The sequence below is a fragment of the Dermacentor andersoni genome, chromosome 9 (genome assembly GCF_023375885.2).
Source record: "Dermacentor andersoni chromosome 9, qqDerAnde1_hic_scaffold, whole genome shotgun sequence".
NCBI lineage: Eukaryota > Metazoa > Arthropoda > Arachnida > Ixodida > Ixodidae > Dermacentor > Dermacentor andersoni.
In genome coordinates, this window is record NC_092822.1 from 63,927,580 (window position 1) to 63,954,233 (window position 26,654).

General features: G+C 48.1%; 1 protein-coding gene across 1 annotated transcript; it reads left to right on the forward strand.

The window, feature by feature from the left end:
- Window positions 1-13,325: 13,325 nt before the first annotated feature.
- Window positions 13,326-25,971, forward strand: LOC126528136 (uncharacterized). Its single transcript, XM_050175996.2, has 7 exons — window positions 13,326-13,502; window positions 15,330-15,820; window positions 16,261-16,390; window positions 19,015-19,329; window positions 20,811-21,131; window positions 22,643-23,401; window positions 24,751-25,971. Exons 1-7 carry the CDS (start codon window positions 13,326-13,328, stop codon window positions 25,378-25,380), a joined length of 2,823 nt encoding a protein of 940 aa, XP_050031953.2. The 3' UTR covers window positions 25,381-25,971.
- Window positions 25,972-26,654: the final 683 nt, after the last annotated feature.

The window sequence follows — 26,654 nt, forward strand, 5'->3', positions numbered from 1 at the left end:
ACATGGTGGCAGTGAGTCGCGCAATTAACCGCATGCAGAAACATTACATATAAATGCTTGGTAGAATAATTAATAAATTCAAGAAAATTTTCTGTAGGGAAACACCGAAATTGGATAATGGCAAGTAAGAACAGTGCAGATAGCACGCACCACCACATTACATACACTTGGCAATACGTAGATAAAAGTGAAAATTGCGTACACTTGCGGATGCATAATTAAAGCTGAAAAGAAATGGTGGTCGATTAATACTGGAATGATTAGGAGAAAGAATAGGACGAGCAAAAATTATATCATTACAACATTTAACACGAATATGTGAATACAGGTGAAAAAGAAATTACACTTGATTCACTAATTAGGAGAAGGTTCGGATAAGTGACAACAGTTTTGACCATGTTATGTTAATAATGTCAATGCCGGCATGATGAAGTGAATTAAACAGTCTGGGTAATTTATTTTTCGTCATTTGCAAGCCATAGTTGGTTCTTGAAGGGGTATAGACCAATATTCTTCATGACGGGTAATATATGTAGATGTATATCTCGCAGACAAGCAATTTCATTAAATGCGCTGTTTTCAGAGATTAAGTTTGAGTGCCGTATACAAAGAAGAGAGCGGTGGAGTAGGGAGTAGATTGTGGGTAGGTTGTAGTGTTTAAAGAGGTGCTCACTGTACGGCACGTTTGCTATGATACTGTCACGCGCTGAGTTGATCAACTCAGCGTCGTTCTCTTCTTCCTTTCCCCACTCGGGACCGCAAGCACGTTCACCGGTCTTCGTTTTCTTCATGCGTAACATTACGTATGATCTTTTTCTGTAGTAAGTCTATTTTACTGAGGTTAGATTCAGTTGTTGTGCCCCTCACAAGGGGTGTGTAATTAATGTGTGATGCAAACAATGAGTGGTAAATTAATATTTTTACGGATGTTGGTAGACAATATCTGTTCTTGTTTAGCATTCCTGTGATACGGCTAAGCTTTTTTACTACAAAGTCTGCATGTCGATCCCTGTGTGGCGTACTAGAGAAGTATGTACCTAATACTTTAATTTCATTGTCTATTTCTATGATTCTATGATTCTTTTGTTCATCTCTGAGGTGTGGCTTTGTGGAATCTTCGTGCCTTTCGCATAAAAAATTACGCCTTCTGTCTTATTTGAATTTATTTTTAGATAACTTTCTGTATACCATGGGGATATATTCTGGAAGAACTCGTTTGCGCTATTTATTAAGCTAGTAAAACATGCCGATGAAATAAACACACCAGTATCGTCTGCATGTATACTAAATTTTGCCTTCGGATAGATTAGAACGACGTCGTTTATATACAATTTAAAACGCAGTGGACCAAGAAAACTTCCTTGCGGCACTCCTGTTTGTATTTTTCGAGGAAACGATTTAAAGTTATTTATTTGCACATACTGACGTCTTTTTTCTAAATATGACTTAACTGCAGTGGGAGGCCCCTGATACCATAAGTCTCAACTTTTGTTAAAGATAAGTTATGGTTAATATGATCGAAGGCCTGAGTAAAGTCTATAAATATACCTATTGTCAGTAGCTTCCTTCCAAAATTTTGTAGTACATGGTCTTTCTGGTCTAGAAGTGCTAACTGTGTTGATTTGTTTTTTTGAAAGCCATACTGAGCTTTCGTGATATTGCGATATTTTTCTCAGAAGGATGATAACTGAATCAATATTACTTTTTCAAGTCCCTTAGAAACGTGCGGCAACATTTATGTGGGGCTATAATTTTGAATATTGAGCCTGTCTGCCTTATTGTATATTGGAATGACTTTAGCAATCGTCATTTTTTGTGGAAAGATGCCTTCAGCAATACAGGTAATATAGATATGGACCAGAATGGGGGCTGTATCGTGTATGACATATTTTATGGGCTTTGTCTGCAGGTCGTCTGAATCACAGCTTTTAGAGTTTTTCATTGCCATAAATACATAACCTCAATACTGCGATTGAGGTTCCCAGTACTTTCAAGACTGCTTTCATTTATTTGGCCGTGAAAGGTTTTCTCGTGGTGAAACCAGAGGTAGCACGAAGAGTTTGCTTCTCGCTGCCGGCGCTTTTCATCATGCCAGCGTATTTTTTTTTTTCATCACGCCAGCGAAAACAAGTTTTCTAAGTATGACAGGCTGCTGTATGAAGAGCGTTCCGAAAACGCTAAACAAGTAGTTGTTGAAGCAATACCAGAAGTTATAGAGAAGGAAAAGAAAAAGCTAATAAAGTATTTGTTTGCCTTAGACACAATAAAGGCCCTGTTACAAGGAAAACATCGTCGCTGTTTGCAACGTAAGATATAAACCTGCTACATGACTAAACTGCGAGAAAGACTAATTGACAGGCCAGAAGCAAAAATGACTGGTTGTCATGCTAAGGACGAAAAGAAGGGGAACCGAGGGGTGCGATTTCGTAAGGGCACCGTTGTTGTCGGAACGCTCGCACACTTTGTTAGTCACTACCATATGAAATCAATAGATAATGTACAAAAAGAAAGCATACGTAAAATTTTTTATAGTTTTTTATTGGAGTGTAAAAATTTGAAAGGGAAATGGAGGAAAAAAAGACTTGCTGATGGTGGGAGCTGAATTCACAACCTCCGCATTCGCGCGCTTGGACTGCCAATTGTGCTACGGCGAAGGCAATTCCCACTCCCACGCATTCTCGGATGTTTATGTATGCGTACAAGATCAAACTCAAGGAATATTAACCAACGCCACCCACCCACTGTAAAACCAAAAACAAAGCTTGCATTACCAATTTTGTTTCTGCATCGCTGCAAAAGCTTTGTCGCTGGTTTTGCTTCTGATAATTATAATTTGCAATACATTGTTCGGATGGTAGACCAAGGTAAACCGATTTTAACAGTCGGTTGCTGCGAAATATTTGGTTATTTTCGATATTCGAAAATTCCGAATAGTTATTTTCAAATACGAATAAATAATTACACGCCAACTTAAGTCTCCTTAATCGTCATCGCACAATCACAGAAATTGTGTTCATGTTATTTTTCTTCAGTAAGTTTTTTTTTTAACCCGGAACTTCCCTGCGCGTTTCTTTTGCGAAACCCTGTTGTTCACTATTTGCTCTCATTTGCTAAGTTGCCTTAACCCTCAAGAACAAGCTTCAGATATGGTCTAGCTTAGATTTCTTTTAATCAGGTGCACGTTAAACGCAAGAATTTCTCTGCGTAGGCAACGGCTGGACTGACTTTAACAGAATTTGTGGCTAGAAATGGACAATTGCAATCGCTGTCAACTGAGGGATTCAAAATATTCCTTTCAGGCCGCACGCACGTACACACACAAACGCACAGTTATGTCGGCTTAGTGAATCGAGCCCACGCCGTCCACTTCTAAAGCCCGAGTCGCCATGGTCATAGGAAAATCCGAACTGCCAGCTGACAAATTCGCCGGGTACCCAACAAGCGCTCTACATCGGCAGCGGAAGCACATTCGTTGGTGCTTGAGCATTTGGAACAGACGAATACATATGACCAACATCTGAAGGTATTCACCGACGGTTCAGTGGAGTGCAGAGGAAGCGTAGCAGCGTGTCTGATTACGTTCCCCAAGGTGTCCTAGACTTCCCGACTTGATCGCGTCGTCTCATCAATAGTATGCGAAAGCGTGGTCATTAAATCAGCCTTGAAGGAACTAGTCTTATTGGGCTAAGCAAGCTGTAGCAGTGTCGGACAGCAAGCCCGCTCTGGTGTTAATGCAGCAAGGCCTTGTGCTGGAGAGGTGCACACAAAGTTGCTTACGCCTTCCTAAAACATTGCGCAGCCTTGCAATTGCCATAAAGTTTCGATGGCTTCCGTCGCATTTAGGCGTAGCGGGAAATGACGTGGCTGATAGACTTGCTCGAAAAGCCTTAAAACTCAGACCTATAAAAAGACTTCATATGCTCCCCAGCGTTAGCCTTAAAACAAGCCCTAATCAGCTAATTTCATTCCTTATGGTCGCCACCCCACCAGTCCTGCGTGACAATGCGGCTGAGCAGGCCAGAAGCGTCCCTGCTCTATCGCCTCCGCTCGGGACGAGCGCATACCGCGTCACGGCTATACGTGATCGGACTCGCTGCGTATGCGTTATGCGTGAGTTGTAGTACTTGTCGAGATCGCTGGCAAACCACCGATCGCCGATACGAATCCTTGGATGGGCCAATGCCCGCCAGACGACGAAATTGCATCGACTCACCGGTCACATGATGTGCGCATGTTGAAGCAAGCGTGGTCGCAGCTTCGTGGTGGTGGTGGCGGTGAACTTTTATTCATGAGAAGGCCAAAAGTAAAAAAAATAAATAAAACGCACCGTTGTGGGCGCCCTTCACGCTGCCGGTTGTGGCGTCCAGGCCATGCCTAGTCGCGACGTCCTCCGTCTAGTTCACCAGCCGAAGTTGGAGATGCGGCTCGGTCGGTGCTGGACAAAGCAGCTTCCCACTCCTGCGGACGGGTTAGGTGCCAAGAGGCAGGGGGCAAGTGTGCCGGGCAGAATGGGACGTGAGTGTAATCGGCGCGGGAGCCGTCACGTAAGTGGCAAGCCGGAGAGTGCGTCCCGAGGAGGAGGAGGGCTAGACGTGCGGGAGTAAGATAGGTATGGGCCTGAAGGTGGCGCCACAAGTGTTGGTGGTGCTGGTAAAGGGATTGGTGCGGAGGGGAGAAGGTGAGACGAGAGAGGCGATAGTGCAACGTGATATCGCGGTACGTGAGGTGCGCGTCGCGCGTATCCATTCCCGGGGGGGACGGGCTTGCTCGGTCAGTCGGATCTCGAGCGATGGAATTGGCCGCCTCCTTACCAGGATGGGCCGCGTGAGCGGGCACCCAGATGATTGGGATGGGGCGAAAGGGAACGGTATCGGAACGCATGACTGCGATGGCCGGGTGTGCCTCCCGTCCAACCGCGTAGTTGTAGACCGCAGTAAGCCGACGCCACGAAAGCCACGGACTGTGGCGGCTGTGGGGAGACTGAAGAAGTTTGTTGGCGTCGAGTTCACGTGGTCTATTCCAATTTGTTAATTTCGTCTAACAAACGGTTCTTTGTTCACGTTTTCCTGCTACATCTTCCCCCGGGAGGACGACTTAAGACACTGCAGGCTTTAGGCGATGTTGACCACTATTTGTTGCAGTGCCCAGGGGCCCTATAACGTAAAACTATTCCAATATGTTTTTATTCCAATGTCCTGACGTCAAATTCGCGTAACCGCCGACGCAAGCATCGGGTGGTCACCCGCCATGGTTGTCTGAACAGACCAATCTAACGCTCTCCTCGTTCATAGGAGGTCACTTTTGTTTGCTTGAAAAACGAATAACATTGATTACACTGAGCGGCTTGTCTTATCTAATAGGCTCACAAGCGGCGAGGAGCACGCTCAAGTGGAGAGGGATTCGATGGGGCTGAGCTACTGCACTGAAAATCGATAAACCGAAGAGGAAGGTGGCGCCGGAGTCTGCGATTGGTCCGCGTTCCCTTACTTGGCTTGCGGTGGCTCATCCACAATCGCGGCGGCATGCAACGGACGCTTAAGAATGAGACTAAAACGGATCCTCAGCAAAGAAGAGTTGGCAGAACGAGGTCGTAAAAGTGCCGAAAGTGCTCGAAAACGTTACACGGCCACGCAAAAAGCTTTATTACACGCAAATAAACCCATGCTCTCCGGCAGGTGTGAGAGCCAGTGCCTGAGCGATCGGCGGCAGCCATCTTTTATTCCTTTCGGAACGGGGCAGCCTGCGGCTATTCAGAAAAAGCTTCAGTTTTGTTCGGCATATTTATGCATCTTTAACGCGTACACGTCACTTTGACGCGTGAGTTTTTGCGGTTTTGTGACGTCGCGTGAGAGGCAGATGAAGTGGGTTCAGCCCAAAAACTTTTGACCAATAACCGAGGGCTCATGCCGACAAGGCGTCGAATCAGAAATAACTATTTTTCTTTTGTTCCGCCAAATCATGCATAATCAGTGTGTACACCTCATATCAGATAGAGAGCTGTCGCAGTTTCGTGACGTCGCGTGACAGACAGGTGAAGTGGGAGTGGTCCAGAAAAGTTTTTGACCAATCGCGGAGGGCTGATTGCAGAATTGGAATAGATAAGTTTGGAATAGTTTTACGTTATAGCGCCCCAGGACTTGTTAGCGAACGTAACTTTTCGTTCGACGTTCTCCAGCGCATAGGCTTTCCACGTGCTGGTGTGAACGGCACGGCGCTTCTTTGTGAGCCCTCGGCGTTCAGTAAGGCGGTGTCCGAACAATTCCTGAAGTCTTTAAGTGATGTTGACTTTGCCATTGATGTGTTCATTTCAGTGCGTTATGTCGTGCGGGTGGACGGCCTGGCACGGCATCGTATGCTGGATTGTTCACGGGCTGCGGGCTTGTGTCCTGTACAGCTTCACTGTGCGCGTCATCTCGTTCACCCGTCTCGTGCGTCGCTTCTGAAGAATAACAAAGCTCCTCCCCCTCTTCCTGAAACAGCACAGACTTTACTACCAATCGGCTTCAGTTTAGCATTAAAGCGTGCCCTAAAGTATAAGTAATCAAAACGTTGATTAGCATAACTTGACTAATTATCAAAATTATCGGCGCAATTTTTCTGGCTCCTAATGTACACCTAGTGACATAGCCTATCTTCAGAAATGGGAGAAGCCTGTCTAGATGTGGCGGCTTCTTAAAAAAGGGTGTTGCGCATGAAAAAAATGCAGCTGGTCTTTGTTTGGCGTTCAAAAAGAGTCGGTCAAATCCTCCCGTCAAGATACATCGAACAGATTCTACACCGAGACAGAAAATACTTAGAAGGAGCAACTCACGGGATCCAAACTCAACTTCACAGCACGTCCTCACGGAGTTGGCATTTCTAGCCACGGAGAAAAGAGTTACCACACTCCCCAGGCTGTTGAACTGTGACAAAAGATTGCCAGAAAGTGCCAAGCATTTTTGCTACAACCTTTCACCTATTAGCCTTTGCTGTAAGCTTGCAACGTGTCTGTGTATCAGTTGCATTTTCTCAATGCGCAGGTTGGTGAAAATAACGATATTCAAAGTGCGTAAAGAGGTCTGTCAGCGTGAATATTCCAAGCTCTATCCCGCAGTGCCGAGTGTAGTTGGTTGAAACTTCGGTCAGGCCGTTTGAACTGTGTCTCGTGAAGCGCTTTGAATTATTTGACAGGGTTGCCTGAATGAAGTGAAGCTGTCGTATAATCTGTGAGCCCTGTTTTGAATTCCTTGGGGCAATCGCTAACGCCTCGGAATTTCTTTTAATTGAAGCTGCAACCTACCCTGAATCAAGTTTATGCGTCGTGTCGCAGCTGCCATGCCGTGCAAGAGTACTTCCAGCGGGTCATTGTCGTCGATATAGACTCGCAATACGATCCGCAACGCAATGCCCGGCCGCAGCAATGTGTGTGCGGGTGTCTAAATTGCGCTAATCGGTTTATCAGAGTTTTGCGTTATTAAGCTACACGAGAGTTTTGGTGACTTGGACATTTCTTATCAGTGTAACAACCACTTAGCCTCCAAGATCGTTGGCGCGGCACGCCACCAATGTCGGATGGAATTTTCGGCCCTTGTTTAACGGAGACAGTGGGCTACTTTCGCGAAATTTGGGTATAGTTTCAGCGCACAACACCATGTGGTTAAGCCACAGCTCCAGAACAGTGATAATAGGAGAAATATCCCCGACAGACCTAACCTCCTCAGAGCTGGAATATGCTGCTATACGGTTATAGGGCATTTGTTAGTGAGCATCGTGTATGGTATGGTATGGTATGGTATGGTATGGCAAACTTTAATGAAGTCCTGCAGACCGTGAGTCTTCACGAAGCGGGCCGCTCCCACGTGGGAACCGGAAGGCCAAGCCTCTCGGCCGCATCTTGGGCCTACTTGGACAGCCCAGAGTTGGTCAGCCAGAAGAGGGCAGCGGAGGACCGCCTCCCATCTGGCCGAGCTGTTTGAGCATCGTGTGGTATTTATTTATTTATTTATTTATTTATTTATTTATTTATTTATTTATTTATCGAAGACATATATAACGAAGGCGGCTAAAGCCCATTATTCTCTATATCCAAAACGCTAAACTTACGGACTTATAGTCATGCAGTTCTCGAGCTCTCATAACGAAGGAGGGCATTGCATATATAGAAATCGTGGCGCGCGCGGCCAGCGTCATAAAGCCGCTTGCGTGCCACGAACGCATAGCTTAGAGATGAGTAGTCTTTATTGTTTTGCTTGTTGCCTTTCTTTAGCACTCTGTGCGCCCGTACTATGCCGAATTCGAGCCAAGTGGACTGGAGCGGCTCTACAGAACCTCGCGCGTCAAGAACTACGTTCTTATGTCCGTGTCACACGGTCACCGAGAACTCGCTCTTACTAATCGAGCGATAGGCTTCCTAAAGAAGTTTGACCTTAAGGAAATCGTGGTAGTACACGACTATACTAACGGGTTATATATCGTCAGGGGTACATTAGGCGCTGTTCGATTCACGTGCGCAAATTTTTCAGCCCTAATTAGTCGTAATGCTAATTTACCGAAACTTGTTTGAATGAAAACATTCTATAACGGTATCGTGCGAGAAAGTGCACACGTATGTCAACTACTGGAATTAGCAGCGATTATGCGTGTTCGCAGATTCTTATTACCTTCTCAATATCAAATAAGTATAGATTGCCTTGAAATTTAGGGCAGTCAAGGCAGATAATGCGTAATAAAAGAAGCCACAAAAACCTTTGATGCCACAAGTTCGGAGGTAAGAAAAATCCATATTCATCATTCGCATGGTTGCTGAATGATCGCATCACCGCAGTTCCCTCTATTAATTATTGCAGGAAACTGTATGACCGAAACATATTGGCGTGTTCGTACGCCTGCATCAAGAAGCATTGACTGCAGGAGCTCCAACTTTTGTGGAGTCTTACGAGATTCTCGATTTTATCAGAGCAACAACAGGAACTAAAGTAGTTTTTGTTGTTCAAATGACTACAACCATTTAAAGCAGATTTTTCTAAACATCTATTCCAGCAATTACTTTACAACAACAACTGAACATCCATAACTCTTTGAATATATAGCAAATAAAGCATGTGTGTAAATAATTCTCTGCAATTAACTGTACTTGGAATATTTGTAGTCACAGCTCTTTGAAGAATAGTTCTGCAGCCCAAGATAAGGAGGTAAGAACGGTCGCTGACTGCGAAACCCGTAGCTCTTACTATAGCCTCGTTCATCTGCCGTTGGCCTGCCTTCGAAAGGAATCCGTCTCTCCGTGCCTGGTGACCCCGACGCCTTCAGAACGCCGGATGAACGCCTCCTTATCGTCTCGGCGTCTCCTTGCGACTTCCTCTCACAATCGCACTCTCCCTTTCGTTCGAGCACCTGTTTGGAGACGACGCGTACGCTACAGCCGGACGACAGCCGGGCAATATCGATTCAAGCGTCGGCAGTCCCCAGTACGAGGACACCAGTGGACCACCGCGATGTTGTCCGCGACCATGGCTTCGGCTGCGTCTGCGATTGTCCTTCTTTTGGCTTTGTGGGGTGGCACGGACGCGAGGTTTAACGTGTTCTTATTCCCCAGGCGCAGCCCACAAATGTGCCTTCCGGATCCACTGTCGCCCCGGCTTGGAGACCGGGCGTCCTGCCCGTTCAGGCGGAGTGTGAACGTGCAGGCAGGCCGGATTCCGGCCGACGTGCCGACGGTGCGATGCAACTGTCCCGGCAGTCGATGCACTCAGCTCGGCGATTTTCGCTGCCAAGAGGTAGGTGTCTTTGACAGGCGTTAAAGTTTCACATGAGACATTTGTACACTATTTCAGAATTAGCTTCCTTGTGCCTATAGGTATGTCAAACTACCCTTATCGTCGTAAACAGTATTGGATACTTCCTCACACACGAACGAATTATAAAACACGAAGAATCTGTTATCAGTTGAGACAGCAACTGAATAAACTGTTTCTTCCAGGCATTGGCTTCGAAGGTGTTACGCCTTCGCACCTTTGTTAATTTCTCACTTAATTTTCAAAATTCCAAAACCCGTCGCTGCAACTCGGATCCACCAATATATGCCCGCAAATGTATTTTTTTTTGCTTTTGAAATGTTGCTATTTCACAAGTAATACTGTTAAATATTATTTCACTTGTATTCTATATTTTGTCTCTCATTTTCGTTGTGCTGTATGTATGTTCGTTTTTGGTCACGCATGAAATACTGTGCTCCACCATGTTAGTTCTGTTGCCCTCGGCCCTGCGCCTGATGTACAGAGGATGGGGAAATGGTAGAATGGGTGGTCGCTCTTGTTCTCACCCCGTCTATCAACTTTATATTGATGGAAACATATTATTGTAACTTTACATTAATATATCAGGCTTGAAATTAAAGGGAAGTTCTTGCTTAGGCGAACGGTGTGTAGGCAAGTCTGTCGAGCATCGCAGGACTACTATTCGGCGCTGCAAGGTCAGGGTTATGAAAAACGCTTTTTTAGAAATACACTTGACGTGTCTTTTTCGCTTCTCCTAACGTTGAAGAAAAGGTGACCAACGTGGAGCATACTTAATTGCTGATCGCCTATATTCTTGTGAAAGATTAGTACGCAGAAGCACTCATGCTAAATTTCAGCAGTTATGAGCATTTCAATATACTGGCGAGTTGTTTTCCCATGAGAGGATGACTCAGCAGATGCGGTTTGTGCTCGCTGAAAGATGACGAAAGAAATTAGCTGTGCTATGTTGTGCAAGTGCGTTGACTGATTGGCTCGCATGGTTCGTTGATTGAATTACTGCCTGCTCGGGTATTGATTTCAATCTTCCCGTTAACACCTGGGATATGACAGACGGTGTATCGTGGTGGTGCCAGCTCTGAGGTGAAAGATTGCACTTATGCCAATGATCAACCTGTCAAAACTTTCGAGAGCACCACCTTAATTTTAACCGCCTCAGCGTCTCCAACGTTATAGCGTAAATCTTAGCTTACGGGTTCTTCTGTGTTCCCCTTCTGTGAACAAGGCACAGAACAAGGGACCAGATGCCCGAAACGTTACTGCAGTAGGTGCTACTACCACAGTGTGCAATCTATGCTTGTTACCGTTACCATTACAAATTGCATGAGTGAACTGCCATGGTAGAGTGAATTAGCATGAGTTAGTGCTTCTATAGGACAGTGGACGGAGCTGCAGAGGAAGCCATTTGAACGCACTTAAGTACTGTCGTGCTAAACTCGAACAGCCTACCACAAGTGCTGTTGATCGAGTCTGTAGACGCTGCTTTACCTATCCATAAGCAATGCTTAAAAATTAAGGAAACATGTAAATAATTGCCGATGTTAGTACTGATGAAATCGCACAAGCGTCATTCGAATTGTTTCAGTTTAAGAAAGCAAAACTAAAAACACGTCGATTTGCCGTCATCGTCACTGCTACCATGCGTTTCTTGTGTGCGCGTGTTTTTCAGATACGGGAGATTCTCCAGGTGGCTTACGCTGAGGGCGCCGGCCAAGTGTTGTTCAGGAACGAGACGTTTACTGTGGCTTGCGCTTGCGTCACCAGCAGGACGGGTCGAGGAGCGTCGGACCGCCTTACACGAGTCGCCGACGAGGTGGTCTACGGCGGCAAGGTTCGGGGCCTGTGGCAAAAGTACGCTGTGAGACCGTACAGCAAGCTGCGAGGTCTCCTGGACACCCAGACGGCGGTTACGCAGGTGGCTGCTGTTCCCCAGTAGCAATCAGGACGTTCGTTCGGACCTCGGACGGGGTTGTACCCCTCCACAGTTGTTTGTTGTGACCCCCCCTCCCTCCCGCCTCTTTGTTCTGTGGAACGGTTAGACGCGTGAATATTTATCAAACTTATCGTCTTTCAGCCTATGACTTGTTTAGTTTGTGACCCGCCTCGCAGTTTGGTTCAGTGGCGATGACGTACTGCTGCCGAGTACAAGCCCGCCGGTTCTATTTCCGAGTACATTTAGTAGAGGCGAAATGAAAACGAAACAAGAAAAAAAGGGGTAAAATACACACACGTCTGTGTGCCGTGCTCTGCGTGCCCTTTAATAGAAGCCTAGACATACGAAATACTCCGGAGCGCTCCACTACGACGTCTCCCGTGGGCGTTAAGCCACACAGTTTAATTTGAGCGGTATGTTTTGCCAGTAGTTCAAGTAATTATTAAAAACAGTGCATTAGTGGTAAAGGAAGATTCCTATTTCCTTATTACTTTTTTTTGTCAATCACACATTATCGATGCCGCCAGACGTCAGAGGATTACGCACTAATCATTGTTTATCTGAGTACTGATACAGAAATCGGTTACTAACGTTCTAATGATTCGTTCAGGGAACACACTACAATAACCAAATTGAAACCAACAATCTGCTCAAGACGCATCCACCGAGTAGAGGTCCAGATACTCCAACAAATTTTGATAAACCCGTTTTCAAAATTGTGCATAAGTGCATCCGTGTTCCTCTTATTTTCTCGGAAAGACTTCCTTACTCGCTGGCAGTCAAAGCTATGGTTGGAACACTGGTGAATTGCGTAACAGGATTTAGAGTCAAGCATCTCGAAAAGTGCTAGCATGTTCAGCATTCATCCTAAGATGAATTCTCAATGTGCCATAACAATCCGGCTTCAATTTCGCCGTCGTACCTCTTCTTTGGACGATAAACTCAGGTCACAAAAGGTAGAACCCCGCTTGGAGATCGGTACAGTCACCAGAGCCTTGGCTGTGTACAGAATGCGCGGGGAATTCGGGAGGCAGCGGCTGCTCAGATTGTCACCCGAAACCTGAAGTAAATGTGGCCCAGGTTGACCCGATTCGCTCTGAAGAGAAGCTCAAGGCAGAGCCTACTGAAAAGTCCATATGCCCCGCATTGGAGACAGAAGAAAGGCTAATTTTTTTTTGTTCGAACATGTCCTGTGGGGCTGCGCCTCTGCCAGTCCCCCTTTCACCCAAAAGGAAATGATGAAGCTAATTAGGGCCTAGGATCAGACCTTTCAAATCCTGGCAGTCCGTGGGCTCAGGCCGTCAGGTTTCACCCGATGGTCCCCGAGGGGGCCTAGCCAGGTGACGTTGAGTTTGCTTACGTCTATAGTGGACGAAATAAAGTTGTTTCACTCACTCACTCTTTTGATTTATACGTATGCGGCAAAATACAAGAGCCCTCAGCCTTTGCCGTGAGTGCCCCTAGACGCCCAGGGCAAGTAACAACCTGCCGCTGCGGTTATCGCAAGTGATCCAACCACAGCTGAAGTGGCGATCGCGATCGCTTTTTCCACGTGCACTGACTCAGCCGTCATAGTAAGTAAATCGCAAGCGGTGTATCGCAATTTCCAGAAAGGAAAAATGTCGGGGAGAACCCTGAGCAACCTTACCGAAACCTGTAACCGAATAGGAGGAGGAGATCTTCCAGAGACCTACGTCATCTGGAAGCAAGGACATTTGTACCTCGCGGGTAACGAAGCGGCCTATGCCGCGGATGGCATTGTGGACCACGTTGACTTGATTCGCTCGGAAACGAAGGTCAGGACAGACCCTATTGAGAAATTTATATGCCCCATGCGGGTTTCTAATGCGAAAGCATTATTAGCTCGTGAAGTCTAACGATGAAGATTATTTTACGTCCAGAAAAAGGCTGTTAGAAAAAAGCAATAAAGCCGTGAATTAACCACTTTGCTTCCCATAATTTGTAGTTAAGGGGGATAACAAATTGCTGTAAGCATGGGATCATGCCTTCCCTCAGTTGACGAGAGTAGCCCCGGTGAATACGGTTGGTGGGAGAGGATCAATGATCACTTTTATGGACATTACGGCTAGTTCATATTTAGCAAGACTGCGTGCGAAAGTATTTTGTGGCCATGATGCCTACTGCAAACCCACCAACAGATTGGGCTGAACGAAATAAACGGATGGCCCTAGATTCTGCAAAAAGCTGTAATTGTGTTAGGTGTGTTGTTGTATTACGCCATGTTCCGCAAAGCGAAGGTTTTCAAGCTAATAATAATAATATTTGGGGTTTTACGTGCCAAAACCACTTTCTGATTATGAGGCACGCCGTAGTGGAGGGCTCCGAAAATTTTGACCACCTGGGGTTCTTTAACGTGCACCTAAATCTAAGCACACGGGTGTTTTCGCATTTCGCCCCCATCGAAATGCGGCCGCCGTGGCCGGGATTCGATCCCGCGACCTCGTGCTCAGCAGCCTAACACCATAGCCACTGAGCAACCACGGCGGGTCTTTTCAAGCTAGTACACTGCAAACCAATGCATCTGGTGGGAGTCGTCGGTTAGCGATTACTGACCTTTTTTCGCACCCATGCTTCAGTCACATGCCCGCACTATTGCACGAACTAGACAAGTAGTACGACGTCGCAAGCGCTAGCAGCCAAAGTTCAATATCACAGATCGTTTGTCTAGTTAGTGATCATCACAACAGAACATTTTATGCGAAAACAAAACACCAGGCAGAAGTCTGATAACAAACGTTGTTATCTGCCGTGTTGCGTCCGTTAGCAATACGTATTCACTGTGTCCCAGAGCCATTGTTCTGCATTAGCGAGCAAAGGTGAAGCTGCTAGGATCTTCTAGCCGTCAATAACCTGGGCGCTCTGGAAGGCAGGACGCAGTCTCTGTCTCTGAGGGTGCAAGCTGCAAGCGAATACAAAAGGCGTGGCACAAGTCTGCCACACGGGAGTTAAATCGAGGTGTGTGGAATGGGAAGCGTGGGCCGTGGCTGCGAAGACTGCGAAGCGTTATCACCTCGTTCGCGTGAACATTGGCCGTGGTAGCTTGACACGAGCCTCGATCAGCTGATCGGTGCTTCAGAGGGATTTTTTTTTAAATTGTTAACTCTGTTTGTGGCCCACATGTTGCTTGCAGTCATTACCAGTGTAGTCGTCTTAAACGTTGCCGCAAGACCCCGGCACGTTTGAAAGATTATGCTAGTCGGATTGTCTTGTTGAAATGTTTCTTCTCTGGAGTGAACTGCATTTGTGCGGTGATATGGTTGAACGCAGTGCTTGGGACGTATTCCGCGACGATCACAATTTCGGCGGTACTATCGCCTCGGGCCTCAGGCACGCGCTGATTGGCTGGTTGAGCACTGCGTCATGCGAAGGCGATAGTATCGACGTAAGTGATCGTCGCAGAATACGTCTCTTGCTTGTATATTTTAGGGAGAATAGAATTTGTCACATGTACTTACCATGCCCCTTACCATGTGCTTTCATGAAAAATGTCTAACCATGCAATTGCAAGATTCACAGTTTAAACTATTAAAACATTCATGGCATGTATTACATTCAACCATAGTGTTCCGAAAGTGCTTGACCATGAGCGTGCCCAATCGTAGTTGTTGTTGTTGTTGTCACCTCAATACGCGGCTCGTACCCGCGAGGGGAACGTGTCACTGCTTGGGAACAAGAAGAAGAAGCAGAAGAAGAAGGACGCCGCCATGCCGGACAAGTCCGCCAAGAAACGTCCATCTCGCTCTCGGAGGTCACCGTCCTCTTCGCAAGCTGCACGTCGCGGTTCGCCTTCAAAGCGACGCGGCGACTCGCCCGTGAAGCAGGCGAGGTCGTCTCCTTCGAAGAGTCGCAGCTCGCCCAAGAAAAGCCGGTCCTCTTCCCCGTCCCCTGCCAAGGCCGGCGTCGCGAGCCCCTCGAGACCCCGACGTGCTGCCGGTTCGTCGTCCCCCAGACCGTCCCGGTCTCCGCGAGCCGCCGTCAGCAGCAGCAGCAGGCCGTCTCCAAAAGGGGAACTCAGGCTCTTCCGGGCGAAGCTCGATGCGGCAGCTCAGCGCCACCACGAGCGCCGCAACACGCTCTACCAGTGGCTCAAAAGGTAGGTGCTTGAGTTTCCTCCGTAGTCCAGGCAACAGAGGAAACTGCTCCTCAGATCGTAGGCAGTCTAAGAATCATTGTGCCTCGTAGTGCTAGACCAAATGACAGCGTGTTGTTTGCAACTTTGTTTGCGGGGTTTTTCCGTGGCTTCTTCCAATAGCTTGTGTAATCGAAGGGAACAGAAACAGTGTACCAAGCAGTGCTGCACTACATTAGACTATGTTGTTTGCAACGCAATCAAACTGCTCAACGTTTGCGCGTGCACAGAATGTAAACTATGTACAAGTGCATAGCAGTATGCGAACGTGTTGGCACAGGGCAGAAAAAGGCGCTGATATTGGCTACTGGCCCACTGTAGTACTAATGAATTTCGAAAGAATTCCCTGCACTTGGTTGATAGCACCATCTTTCTGGTAGTTATGTCGGCGTTCTCACCCCCAGCCTGACTCAACGGAAAACGACCCCTCCAGATTTGGGTTCCCCACGACGGAGGCACCGCGGCGCTTCCAGGTCAAGTCCAGGTCTCCGGTCTCCGCCCAGCTCTGGCAGCTTACCTCGCGGCCACAAAAGGGTGAGTGCCAGTGCCGCCCTGCAATTGAGAGGGAACGCTCAAATCCGCGTTTTTTCGCCAAGAATTCTCTGCAACGAAACAAGTATCGTATGAGATAGGAACGCTGCAGACCGGGGCTCTTGGATTCCTAGAAATGAATTACAGCAAACAGCAGTACGGAACTCGCAATAAATATGGTGGCTACTATATATTCATATTAAATTTAATACTGTGGTTCTCACGGGCCACAACCCCGATCTGATTATGAGGCACGCTGTAGTGAATGTCACCTCATTGATTTTGACCAACTGCCGGTTCTTAACGCGCACACAATGTACGCCGCACGAGCATATCTTTTTCTTCTTTTCTTGCCTTTCGCGCCATCGACATTCAGCCACCGTGGCCGCAAATCGAACCTGGCCATGACCTCGTACTTACAAGCGCAACGCCATAGCCACTAAGTAACCCCGGTGGATCTATAATCATATTCGCCTGCCTGTTTTATAGCGGAACTCTTAGACGCCTGTTCCTGCGGCGAGCGTCGGTGTCCGCGGCGTAGCCGAGCGAGCGAGCACAGCGAAAGATGAGAGCGAAAGCGGGGCGCAGCGGGAGATGAAGAAAAAGCGGTGAGAAAGATTTTCTTGGAAATGTTAGAAAGACATAAGGCTACAAGATGCCACAAGAACCCCTGAACACGTACGCACGAATATTACGGAGGGATGCGTGGATACTGCCTATCACTTACATGACACCTCTGCCATTGCAGATCCCAGAGCTCCCTCTGTCAACCAATTTAAGAAACCTTTCGATCGTGTGTAACAATGCCGAACACATTGAATTGATATGGAGCCACGTTACGTGCGTAGGAGCTTTTGTATTCCTGGAGCTCGATGTCTGTGTATGTGTTCGATCCTCCCGCAGCAGGGATGACCCGCCGAGGGTGGCTTAATGGCTATGGCGTCGTGTTGCTAAGCACGGGAGGTCTCCGGTTCGATTCTCGAACGCGGCGGCCGTGTTCCGGTGTGAGGGTAATGCAAACACACTCGTGCGCTTAGTCTTACATGCGCGTTAAAGAAGTCAAGGTGGTCGCAATTAATCACCAGAGTGCCCCAGTATTCGCCGTTCCTCATAATCAGATGCTGGTTTCGGCACGTAAGAACCGAAAATGTTACTATTTGGCGCAGGATGGCAAGAACGAGTTGCGTACAACAAACTCGTAAGGAAAAGTGACACACAGCAATTACAAGGGAAAGGAATGAAGAGCAAACGCGCTTGTTCATCGTATCCACCCCTGCAATTAGGTTTATCTTATACGTGAATGTCTATAATAATCGTATAAGTGCATGCGTATAACAGCAGTTCAACTTTACGAGCACGCCTTTCTGCACACTGCAAGAGCTGCATTGTATTTCAACAGATAGCGAAGTGAACGCCCCTTTTTTCTAGCGGGCGCTGAAAAATGATATTTATTGTTAATGATAAAGAGATAGAGACTCGTATCTTTCTTTCCTCACAACACGTATATAAACTTGAATAGGAATTTGTATTTCCGCTGAAAGAAAACCTAGTCGCGATTCAATCGCTGCTGCCGTAACCGTCCTTGCTGATGGCAGTGACAATTGGTTCTGGACCGCTTTTCGCCGGAAGCTTCGAGAAGTGTTCGGATCGACTTTCGAAAGAAGTTCCACTCGCGAGCAAAAGTTCGCACGCCATGATTCGAAGGCCCATAGTCCGCCTCAGGGCCACCTGGCCACGCACTACCAGTTGTGCTATTGCTGTTCAAAGAAGCAGGAAATGATAGAGTTGGTTAATAATAGGCGTTCTCACTGCAGTGATGGCTGAGGCTGACAATATTATCAAAGCGGAGGACGTCTGCGAAAGCCAGGCACCTCTTATGTCGCCTGAGGAAGTGGCTTTCCTTTGTGCGACATATACTTTTGTTGTTTATTGATTGTTTCTTGTCCGTTGTCTTATTGCTTGTTTTTTTTTTTTCGTGTTATTGTGGGAATGGCGTTATCCTGCCTGTATGTTTCCGCACATGCCAATTAGTTTTGCATCGAAATTCGGCGCCTAGTCGTGTCGTTTTACATCCTCTTACGTGTTTTCTCGGGCTGTTTACATACTGTGAAGAATATATCCAGTAGTGGACGGGCAATATCTCGCCAGCTAAATTTCCAAGGATATGACCGTCAAATTGGCGGTGGGCCGTCAATTTCTAAGGATCGCACCACGACGTATGTAACTACTACAGGCAGCAGCTAATCGAATCGAGATATTACTCGCCCCCCCTCTTCGTTGTTCGCGGTGTTCCAAATGCATTGCCGGAATGACGCCGACATGGTCGTTAAAATCAATAACAAAAATTACCGTTAAATTGAGGGCCTGTTTTTTTTTTTTTTTTTTTACATAGTGTATAGCACAACGAATTCTTACCGACTAGCAGAAGCTTGACGTGGGCGAGTTGATTTAACATACTTCAAAAGAAAAGAGCGCTGCAAAGACGCGGACTAAAAGGAAGAACATGTACGACGGACAGGCGCTAGTCCGTCGTACGTGTTCTTCATTATGTCCGCCATCTTTGTAGCGCTCTCTTCTTTTCGTACCGACTAGCTCAATTTTCGTTGCCTCTCCACGGGGCGCAGCAGAGCCCCACCCAGAGCACACACGAGCCGTCGCCGTCCCGGGCCAACTATGGAGGAGATGCGCGCCGCCGTGGCGTGTGGGCCCCGCTGCTGGTCCTCGCGGTGATCACGGCCGGCGCGGTCGCACTGGCCGTGATGACGGCGCGCTACCTGCGTGGGCCCGCGGCCTCGACCCTGGCCCGCTGCCACGGCGAGACGTGCCGCCGCTACGAAGAGCTGCTGGCCAACGCCATGGACCCCGAGGCTCAGCCGTGCGACAACTTTTACGCGCACGTGTGCGGAACCTGGATCAAGGCCGGCAGGAGGGCCGTCTACGAGGTGAATAACTCCGGGCTCTGAACGAAGCATGGAAATAAAGTAGTGAGTGAGTGAGTGAGTGAGTGAGCGAGCGAGTGAGTGAGTGAGTGAGTGAGTGAGTGAGTGAGTGAGTGAGTGAGTGAGTGAGTGAGTGAGTGAGTGAGTGAGTGAGTGAGTGAGTGAGTGAGTGAGTGAGTGAGTGAGTGAGTGAGTGAGTAAAGACTTTATAAGAAAACAAGGTATTGACAGATGACCTTGTTGTTAGGCAGCCAGGAGCCCCTGGGCCCGGGCTCGCGGAAATAAAGTAAAAAAAAATACAGACCGCGTAAAAATGGAAGACGTGGTCCAGACGGGAAACGGCGCAGATGCTCCCAAGCGTCTGATGCATTTCACGAAGAAGCAAAAGAATAGTTCGTGACATCGACCGGCAGTTCAGTCGCGATACATGCCTGCCGCTCTGTTTTTGGTGCAACTCTTATTTTCCACGCTTCACGGCCTGCTGATCCGATTGATAAAGTGGGAGGGGGCGGCACGTGACTCTCGCCATTGACGAAGCTGCCAAAAGTGTGACAAAGAATAGCATCAGAACAGGTATCGCTACGAAATCGCTGCAGCCCTACACCCCTTGAAGTCGTAGGGCTGACGATGTAGCTCAAAATGCTCAGCCGGTTCGTTATCAGAAGCAAGGGCCTTGTCAACAGCACTTTTGCTTCTTCCTGAACCACACGAGTTATTATTGAGCGCATGTGCTGTCCCATGTCTTCTACCGTGCATCTGTTCGCGTTGTTCCATTTTTACTCCGTGGAATGAACCAAGTAATGCAACAGCGCGTCTTGCGAATGAAGCATAGCATTATCATGAGTTTGAAAAAAAGTCCACACCTCGGATTTCATTGGATAAACACCCGAGTACTTAGGTTTAGGCGCACGATAAAGAAACTCTGTGGTCAAAATTAATCCTGAGCCCCCCCCCCCTCCCCCACTCCCACTACGGAGTGCCTCAGACCGTAGTTTTGGCACATAAAATCCTTCAGTTAAATTTTAGTGTATGTTAAGCCATAACAAACGAAATAATTGAAAGCATTTTATTTGCTTATCAGTTTTAATTAGGTCCGCCGTCTACTAAGCTACCTCTTAACAATACTTGATAATGGGCTGGTTGGTTCATCTTATTCCCCATGCTCTCTGACGCTCTTTCCTGTCCTAAAGCTTTTGTCCGCCCTTGGTAACGTCTTAACTTCGGGCAATAAACTACCTCTAACCACAAATTTTGCACTACAGTCCCGTATTTCTATTTCTATAGCGAACACTACTTAACGGCATTTGCCCTTACAATCCCATCGTCCACATTCCCGTCTCCCTGTCTGCTAACGTGACGCTTGTCATTTTCCGTATGTTCGCTCCGTCGCACAACTTCGTGTCAACATTCTTCGTCATCCTGCAAGCGTCGGGACCCACAGACTCAGTTGCCGGCACAGCGCGCTCAGGATCTACATGCCGCAGGTCAACTGGGACCGGTTCCTGGTGGAGATCGCGAAGCGCACGGCCGACTTCACCCCGCGCACCGGCTCGGACCAGGAGCCGGTTGACAAGGCGGTCGCCTACATCCGGGCCTGCCTGTCTCCGCTCGAACGAGACAACATGCCCGAGGTGCGCGCCGTCCTGGCCGCTGCGGGAGTCACGTGGCCCCAGCCTGACCCGGAACCGGACTTCCTGTCCGTGATGTTCCTCATGTCGCGGCACGTCTACCACCCGGTGTTCATCGCCGTGGACGTGGACACCATGGAAGGGCCGAGGACCCTGATGCTCTCGTTCGGAGGACAGGTGGGGGAGCCGTGTACGCGGCGTAGGAAGTGTGTGCTCAGCGTCGAACTTGTCGCGATGGCGAAGTTTACTGGACGCTGTGCTGCTTCTATTGGGATTCTAAACTCTTTCTAGGGATTTCTAAAGTTGTTTCTACACTTCAGGGAGTTCTAGGCTTTAAATAGGTGTGCTATTCTAGGAGTGCACTACTAGGAGATTTTCCTATTGTAATGCGGACATTCTAAATACGTACGCCATCTACGTATCCCACTGCAGGACTAGCTACAGGACAATGCCGTTTTTGTTTTCTTCTAAAGCATGCACGCCACTTCACCATTCACTACTTCAGTGATGTAAGCATGGCGACGCCCAAGAAAAAATAAGTCTCGATAATGAACGAGGTCTGTGTTACATAAACTGAAATTGCAAATCTAGTGGCAACATCAGAACGGACCTTATTTATTCTTTCACTCTACGCTATCCCTAAAAGAGGAAGGTCTTGAAGATTCGCAGGTCCGTACCTTGCCTGACAAACCTTCACCACTTCGAACCTAAACCTCCTCCAGCGATGCGACGCCAGACTTTTTTGCATATTACCACCAACCTTCTCATGTGCAAAGCTGCTTCTCGATTCGTCGCCACCAGCGGTTCCGCTTCCGAAATTTCCGGTTCTTCTACTGCATCTCGCTGTCACACGCCCGCGCACACGTTCATATACTTCATCCGGGAAGTAACTTCTCGGACCCACAAGATGATGCATTTGATAGATCTGCTTTACGATGCAACAGAAAATGATCGAGAGAAGCACTGAGGTAGGTTAGCTGGTGCTACTTCACCTTAGTAATAGTGGCTGCATGAATGGCTGTGTAGTTGATTGAGATGAATTAGCAACACAAGTTTCAAGTGCTTTTGGAGAATTCATTCCTTTTGTAGGCTCTTCTATAATCGCTGTTAACCTGCGTAGTCAGCCATAGATGAATTCTGGAAGATTCAGAATATAAAACTTCAACTATCATGGGAAGACAATAAATAAGAACGTTTGATTCATAGCCCAAATTTTGAAACAATCACTCTCTTTGACGTTATTCGAATGCGTCGTTACGTGACTGGAATATAATAACAAGAACAGCCTCCTTCAATTAAGAACAGAAAGCTGGTTATATGTAGGCAGCCAATGCTAAGCGCTCGAGAAGTTGCAAACTGGTTTAGTAAATGAATTACCGAATGATGAGAACGAGAAAGAAGACAGAGCGCCAGATGGATAAAAACATTTCGCAAACGATCTTCTCAACCAATAGTTCAACTGGTGCGTTGGTACTGCCAGTTTTAAGAATTTGCTGCAAACTGTATCGTTTATTGGGAAATCTTTGCGCGCTGGCCGGAGCCACGACTGCCACTATGTTCCGCGAAAAATAGAATCCGCATTTACGTTTATTTGGTTCTCTCCCTGTATCTGACACTTTATAATAGTAAAATACTGATGAGAAAGAAACTACTCCGAAAAAAAGTGACCTCATACTGTGCCGTCACAGTTCCCGTCGACGTACGAACAGATCTCTCAGCACGTGACCACCATCCACGCCAAGCAGCACTTCCGCGTCACCTACGAGAGCCTGGCGCCCATGAACGAGACTCGCCTGGACGAGCTGTTCGACCAGTTCATCGTCATGAAGCGTTTCCTGGACAACCACACGCCCATGACGGACGACGGCCACAGCAGTGCGGACCCGGCGTCCTTCCTGCAGTGGACGCCATCCGTTCCCGAGTCTCGCTGGGACGAGCAGACGCGGCGCTTCCTCGACAGTCCTCTGCGCCGCCTGGGCGGTTGCTTCATCGACCACGTCGGCGCCTTCAAAGCGCTGTTCGAACTACACGCGGCCTTCGGCGAGAACAAGATGGCCAACTTTGTCGGTTTCTTCGCCGTTCAGGCCCTGGTGGGCTTCGGCAACATCCGCCTGCTGGAGAGCTTCTACGGTGCCTCGGACGTGGCTACCGAAGAGCAGCGCAAGTATTGCGTCATGACGGCCTACCAGATGTTCGCGTACGCCATCGACAGCTTCCTGGAGACGGGCACCAAAGGCGCTCTGACGGACGTGAACACGCTCGTCGGTTGGGTAGAGGCGGCCTTCGGGCGCCTCCTCAGAGCCACGGACGATTCGTCCTCGCTCGGGGGAGACCCGACGCCCGAGCCGCTGCACTTGAATCTCAACCAAGCGTTCAGCATCCTTAATTACTCCAGGCGCGAGGTCACGCATAGCATCTATGCCGGGTACCCTGAAATGGTCATGGATGTGAGTATACTTCGATATGCATGGCTTCCGAAAGGTGGCAGTGCGTTGTATGCATGATATTCTGAGATAAGGTGGCGTTCTCGTTCGCACACCACTGGAACACGGAAACTATGTGCTTCATTGCACACAACTCTATAGCAGAGGAATCTTATAGCAGAAGAAATTTCACAAGCGCTGTAAAAGTACTACATTTTCTTCGTGCATCTCCGGTGTCATGCAGCGACTGCCGCAGTAGTTCATGACGGCTATGCGTCCGCTCTCAGGGCAACTCTTAAAATGAAAGGCTTATCGCAGTTTCATAGTTTCGTTTTCATTCCGGGCACTCTCTTAATAGACATCGAGGTTTGTTCTAAGTTCATCCGACTAGTGCGTCTGGGCACGCCATACTTTGTGCATTTTGTGTGCTGTAGTGTATGCTGCCCGGAGTTGTACGAAGCTGTACGAATTCGAGAGCCGTCGATGGAGCTGGCTATCAAGTGCTGCAATGCTGCATACGCTGAGCCCGTGCAAGAAACAGACGCAGTGCGTACTTGTATCCCTTTCGGACTTCTTAGCTCCCTACATCCAAGCATTATATGTGCTCGGTATGTGCGGACACACTTATGAGGTACCAAAAACTGTTGAAAAGTACGTATTTCTGATGTCGCGGTTCCCTTGTTCTATAGTCAATATTATTAACATTTTAAAGAAGAAAGGACGCAGGTTGAGCGAGCGGATGCTTGATATGCTAGTCATTTATTGCAATAATAGCGAATAAAGCGGCATGCGTTTTGGTGTTCAGAGCATGGTAAATATCTTGATGCCGATAAAAACAAACGGAACGTATTTCAATGCGGCATGAACTGTCTCGGAATGTCACCCAATTGCTTTGTATTTTATGTACAGATCTTTTCCATATAATAAGAATGTTCTTGTCCAAATTTTTCAAGCGTTATTCAAGCCTTAAATCCTCACCGTGCGAAAAACTTATACAATTTCCTTTGATCAGCCGTTAACTTCCCTAGATTGCCAAGTCGCTTCGCTTCCCTGCAGCCATTTGCTCATCAGTAGCTGCAGCAAAATAATGCAACGAATTTGAAAAAGCATTGTCGCTTATCTTTCTCTGTGGAGAGCATTTAGCATAACACTTTCAATTCTTCTGGGAAAAACGTTTCCGGAACTACGACAGGCGACCAGCTCAGTTACCACCTGGAAGCAATGAAAAACGTCACAGCATCATAACCCTTCCCTTAACGTACTTACATATTGCTTCGGGTGAGGTTCGTACGGTGCAGAGGTTGTTTGACGGCGCAACTCCTGCAACGTTACTGACGCACTGCTTCGACGTCCTTCCGTACGGTACCCCCCAGGCTCCATTGAGCAACAGCATCAACGCGTCGGCCTACATGCAAGCCACGCAGCAAACGGCCTCCGCGTCCGGGCAGACGGGACAGACCCCCTACCAAGGCTACCAAGCGTTCGACGCGACCATCTTCAACAGCTTCCGCCTCAACCCGCAGCTCCTGGTGTTCCCGTGGTACGAAGCGGACGCCCACGTTGGAGTCCTGCTGGGCGGTCTGGGTGCGAGGCTGGCGGCGGCCGTCTTCTACGACTACGTCGAGCGAAACAACGGCAGCGGCAGCGCCCTCTACGCTGAGAACCAGCGCTGCCTGTCGCCCAAGAACGAGACCAGCGGTAGCAAGAGCAACGTCGACACCGACCTCCAGGGGGCAGTGGCGGCCGCCGCGGTCGTCGCAGACGTCTACAAGGAGGTCGCCGGAAGCGGCGACCGAGCTTGGACTGAACGCGAGTCCCCGCCGCCGTGGACGGGCGAGAGCGTGGCGTTTGCGTTTTTCTGCTGGCTCAACTGCGGCGACGCCGAGCGCGGCCCGTCCATGTGTAACACGGCTGCCATGCACAGCCGGGACTTCGGGCGCGTCTTCGGGTGTCCCGCGGGATCGCGCATGAACCCCGTCAAGAAGTGTCGCCTGAAGGTTTAGCCCGAGTTTCGAGACTGTGCAACTGGGCTCACTTCGTTGGAACGATGCGTCGCCGGAGCTTGCGGTCGGCTTTCGCAAGCAGACGCGCCTGTTACACGTTCGTTGATTCCAATACATACTCCCCTATAATTGTAGGCGATGAGTAACAAGCAAACTTGACTCTATGGGGGCCGTGTTACTCGCTATAGACCCTCTCGGTGCTGTCGTCAATTTTTTGTGTGCATTCATGCGCACGTGCGAGCGTCGATGTTGCGAGAGTGTCCCTTTTTTTTTCTATGATATTCTCTTTTAACGCAGCCGTACTGTGAAGCTGTGCTTTGATGATGTCACGCATAAACTATGTAATGCGTACTGTGAAATGTGCAATTTTTGTCGCCCCTCCTGACGTTGGTTGCGTGCTTCTTCTCAATGAGAGCTGCCATCGCCAAGAGCTGCGTGACTAAGCTTGATGACGCAAGTGTTAAAGTATGCATTTGCAGCTTCTGCAGGGAAAGTAACGACAATACAGTTTTATATAGACGCCACAAACTCCGTGAACGTGGCGTTTTTGCAGACGAGTTTCTAGACAAGGCGGACAATTTCTTTCGGTAATAACGAGAGCTTCGGAAGACTAATTAAAAAAATTAATTATCACCTTTTTTTTTGTTCGCGCCCTATAGGGCCGTTGCTTTAATTGCGAAATTAAAGGAAGTCTGGTTTTAATGCGCCCTCCTTTTCTGCGCCGCGGAAGCGCAGAAAAGGTGGCGCCGCTATAATATCGGTCCACTACCAGACGGAAACTCGTCATGGCGACAAGCTGGAAGTTGCAAACCGAGCGTCTCGGCCCGTCGCGGCAGCCACCGATGAGGCACGCTTTGCGCAGCAATCACGTGCGGCTGCGTGTCGGGCTCGAGATGTGCCGCGGCACGATACATCGTTCAAGCTTCGCCGCGCACTTCTTTACACCACGTAAGGAAGTGCGTCGCCGTCTGACGCGTACAGCGGGAAGCGCTCGGTCTCGATATTGCCTCGAATGGGCTTCGGAACTGGAGAACGACCATCTGGAAGTAGCTGCGATGTTCAAGATTATATTAAAGGATGAGTGTCCATGAATATGTCGCTGCCTACATATTTTTCATTTATACAACTGGTTCCAAGGTACTAATAAGAAAAGTTAATTTGTGTTAATTAGCCTTCTGAAGCTCATGGTATTAAAGACATAGTCAGCCTCGCCTAGGAACTTGCCTGCGTTCGCTGCGCGCATACTTCTTTAATATAAGAAAGCCTACATGGTC

Excerpts from the sequence above, each read along its gene's own strand:
- LOC126528136 (XM_050175996.2), top strand. The coding sequence starts at position 13,326 with ATGTCGGGGAGAACCCTGAGCAACCTTACCGAAACCTGTAACCGAATA. Across the intron at positions 15,821-16,260 it reads CTCTACCAGTGGCTCAAAAG|CCTGACTCAACGGAAAACGA; the intron begins GTAGGTGCTTGA and ends TCTCACCCCCAG. Across the intron at positions 16,391-19,014 it reads TACCTCGCGGCCACAAAAGG|AGCCCCACCCAGAGCACACA; the intron begins GTGAGTGCCAGT and ends GGGGCGCAGCAG.